Source organism: Nestor notabilis, unplaced genomic scaffold, assembly GCF_000696875.1.
Source record: "Nestor notabilis isolate BGI_N333 unplaced genomic scaffold, ASM69687v1 scaffold36472, whole genome shotgun sequence".
Taxonomy (NCBI): Eukaryota; Metazoa; Chordata; class Aves; order Psittaciformes; family Psittacidae; genus Nestor; species Nestor notabilis.
The window spans coordinates 2,178-5,371 of NW_009918484.1; the positions used below are offsets into that span (position 1 = coordinate 2,178).

At 46.7% G+C, this 3,194-nt stretch overlaps 1 protein-coding gene across 1 annotated transcript in view; it reads right to left on the minus strand.

Moving 5' to 3' along the window:
- Positions 1–327: 327 nt before the first annotated feature.
- Positions 328–3,194, minus strand: part of ZBTB37 (zinc finger and BTB domain containing 37) — a 5,187-nt gene continuing 2,320 nt past the window's right edge. The window contains exons 2-3 of the mRNA XM_010009723.1: positions 3,059–3,158; positions 328–816 (exon numbers count right to left, since the gene is read on the minus strand). Coding sequence (XP_010008025.1) covers positions 328–816; positions 3,059–3,158 — 589 coding nt within the window. The remainder of the gene's footprint in view (positions 817–3,058; positions 3,159–3,194) is intronic.

The following is a 3,194-nucleotide window of genomic DNA, read 5'->3' on the forward strand; positions in this document are numbered from 1 at the left end:
CGTCTCAGATCACTACGGAACATTAAAAAAATTTAAAATCCTGTCGATCCCTGAATAAGAAGTTGATTGACACAGTTGTTCTGTTTTTCTCCAAGAGGAGGAGGAATAAGGGAGAAAAACTTTTAACACTCTACGTGTGTGTGTGGGGGTGTGTGAGAGAAAGAGAAAAAGAGAGAGAGAGAGAAAGATTTTTCTATTTTGGCAACATCTTGGGAGCTTCCTTCTGTCCAGTGGTGGCATTGCACTAATTACAGTACCAGCCTGCCGGGTACTTTAGAGCCAAAAATGGGAAGACGGTCCTTTCTCCCCAGACTCTGCAGCTGTGTTTCAGTCTGGCCCAGTGGTGGACACAGATCCCTGTGCCGTCTCCACAACAGCAACGGCCTCCTCCTGTGGAGGAGATTCTTCCTCTGCCTGCCCCCGAGACGTGACTGTGGTCTCAGGGGAGATGCTGTGAGGGCCCTCCAGAGGCATACAGCCAGGGTGGTTCTTGCGAAAGTGCTGGTTGAGGATGGCCTGGAAAGGGAAGCTTTTGCCACAGACGTGGCAATGAAAGGGCTTGTTGCCTGTGTGCTTGCGGATGTGATACTCCAGCTGATCCTTGCGGGTGTACTTCTTCCCACACATGCGGCAGACAAAAGGTGTGATGCCCATGTGGAGACGCATGTGCCGATCCAAGCTGCCTTTCTGGTTGAAGGATTTTGCGCAGTAAATACAAGTGAGCCGTGGGTTGTACCGGAACCAGCGCTCTGAAACCTCCTGCTCTCGGAGATATTCCACGTAACCGCTCACTCCCAGCATGGCTGATTCCTCCCCCTGCAAAGGAAACAACAGACATTTAAATAACAAGCAGCCTAAAACAAATTGCAGGAAAGAAGATCAGGCCCCAGTCCAGCCAGTAAAGCACTGAAGTATGTGCCAAACCTCGAAATCAGCAGCACTAATGTCTTCAACCTCAAGCACACATTTAAGTGCTTAACTGGAGCCTTGGGGCTGAAGACAAACGAGCAATCAATTAGAAACCTCTGCTATGGCGGCCCCTTCTGCCAAGTCATTCTCTAGATCCAGGGAAGAAAAGACAGCCCTTGCCAGGAGGGCGCTCAGCAGCCAATCGAGTTGTGGATCAAGTGTGTCAATACATGTTGCTTTTTTTAAAACTTGAGCCAGTTTGTTTAAAATACTGTATACCATGTTCTGTTTCACTAAAGGTCAAAAAAAGAAGCCAATTGATGAGCTTGCAGTAAAACAAAGGTGGAATTAATTACAAATCATATCTTATACTCTTCAGGTGTCATTTTACACAGGTATTTACTCAGGATTCATTTTATAATGAATCACGTTTGCCTCAATGGCTGTGTAACCCATCCCAGCCCCGCGGCATTACAGGGGAGGATCTGCAGCACAGAGAGCTAGCAGGCCTGGCCCAAGTCACTCAGCAAGCTGGCTCCTCATTATTTTATGAAGCCAGGAAGACAAACAGCCAAGGGTAACCCTGAACCATGAGCTCAGGCACTAAGGCAGACACTTCTGGCTATTGTATTCAGAAGGAGCACAGACAGTCTCCTGAATGCCTCTGTGCTGGAGGATGTAGTATTTGCTCTCTCAAGTCTTACGCTGATTCCCAACAATGCCAAACACGGACAAGCAACCAGTGTAACAGCAGGAGGGCCTCTCCTCCAGCAACCAGGGCTGTGCATGCATGAGCAGCAGTGTAACTGTGCCAGGCACTTTTCAATCTGGCTGTACAAGCACTGGTAAACCGCTCAGGACTAAAGGATATGCACAAAGCTATGGTACTTTCTTTCCACTCTACCAATGCCACCGGGCAGGGATCATGGATAGACTATATTTAGCATTGATAATGCAATACCAGAAGAGTGGAAGGTGCTGATAACTTGCCCGTGTGCATGGCAGCCTATCATTTTACATTTGAGGCCATCTCACAATGGATAACTAATAGCAACTTTTCTGTACATAGAGCTAAAATTGCTTTGTATGTCATATTTGCCCTGGAGGGTTAGTTTGACCTGAAATTTCCTAGATGTATTCTGAGGACACAAAACAAAGCTAATGGAAAATAGGAACAAAAAGGTATTTTTTGTTTTACAGATGTGTATTACAAAGTTAGCAGGCACCAATCGTGATTTCTTTCCCCTTGCTTCACTTGGTCTTACTCAAGGGCAAAGCAGCCTGGTAACCCCTCACCTGCCTCTAGCAAACTCATTTGATTACAAACCGACACATTTCTTATCCGCCAGGCACACAAGAGTCATTCTATATGGTGCTGGGTGACACACTTGCACTACAGCGGCACTGTGGTACTGACTGTATGCAACAAAACGTTAGACAAAAGGATTAGGAATAGATATTACCACTGTGTCCCACTTTGTTGCACTCTATAGCCCACTGCCCTCCTGCATTTCTGCATCTCTCTCCCTGAAAACTCTGCCCAATCCCCATGAAAGCAAAGAATTCAGAGCTACTTTATGTTGCAAATTCTGCTATGAAACACAGTCCCTTGGGGATGAGGCAAAGACATCTGTACAGCTCTACAGTCTTTTGACACTCCACTCTAAAGGCTTCCTGGTATAGTGCCTGGAGAGCTTTTTGGAATGGGTTTGGTACTAGCATGAAAAGGTTCAGCTTGCCACCCCTCATTCTTCCACACAGGCCAACTAACACCTCCTCCCTCAGCTCAGGAATTCACTGCCAGTGTTTTAGGGCAGATCCAACTTTGCAGGCAAATGGGGTTTCTCCTCAGGAGTTGGTGGCCTGCCCAGAACGAGGGTTGATATTTATGCTCTCAGACAAGAAGATAAATTCCTTGTGTTTTTCAGGTATTGGGCCAAAATCCCGAACGACAGCCAAAATCAGTTTTAAATCACATATGGACGGCATATGTTCTCAGTGTGAGCAAGTAAACCCTTTGCAACAGTAAAAGGTCCCTGTTTCACACACAGCATTGCTTGCAAATACAAAACATTATGCACTTCATCACAAAATAGTCCCCTTTACCTTCAATGCCAACATTTACTTGCAAACTTCTTGATCTGCCTACCTGGGAACTGGGCTGCTTGGGCTCATCCATCCGCCCGGGAGACTCGCTTTTTGATCTGTACCGCTCAGTCACAGCAACCATGCTGCCAGAAGGGCTAAATCTGTAGAGTGGGGGCAGGGCGTAAATGGAGGCTGTA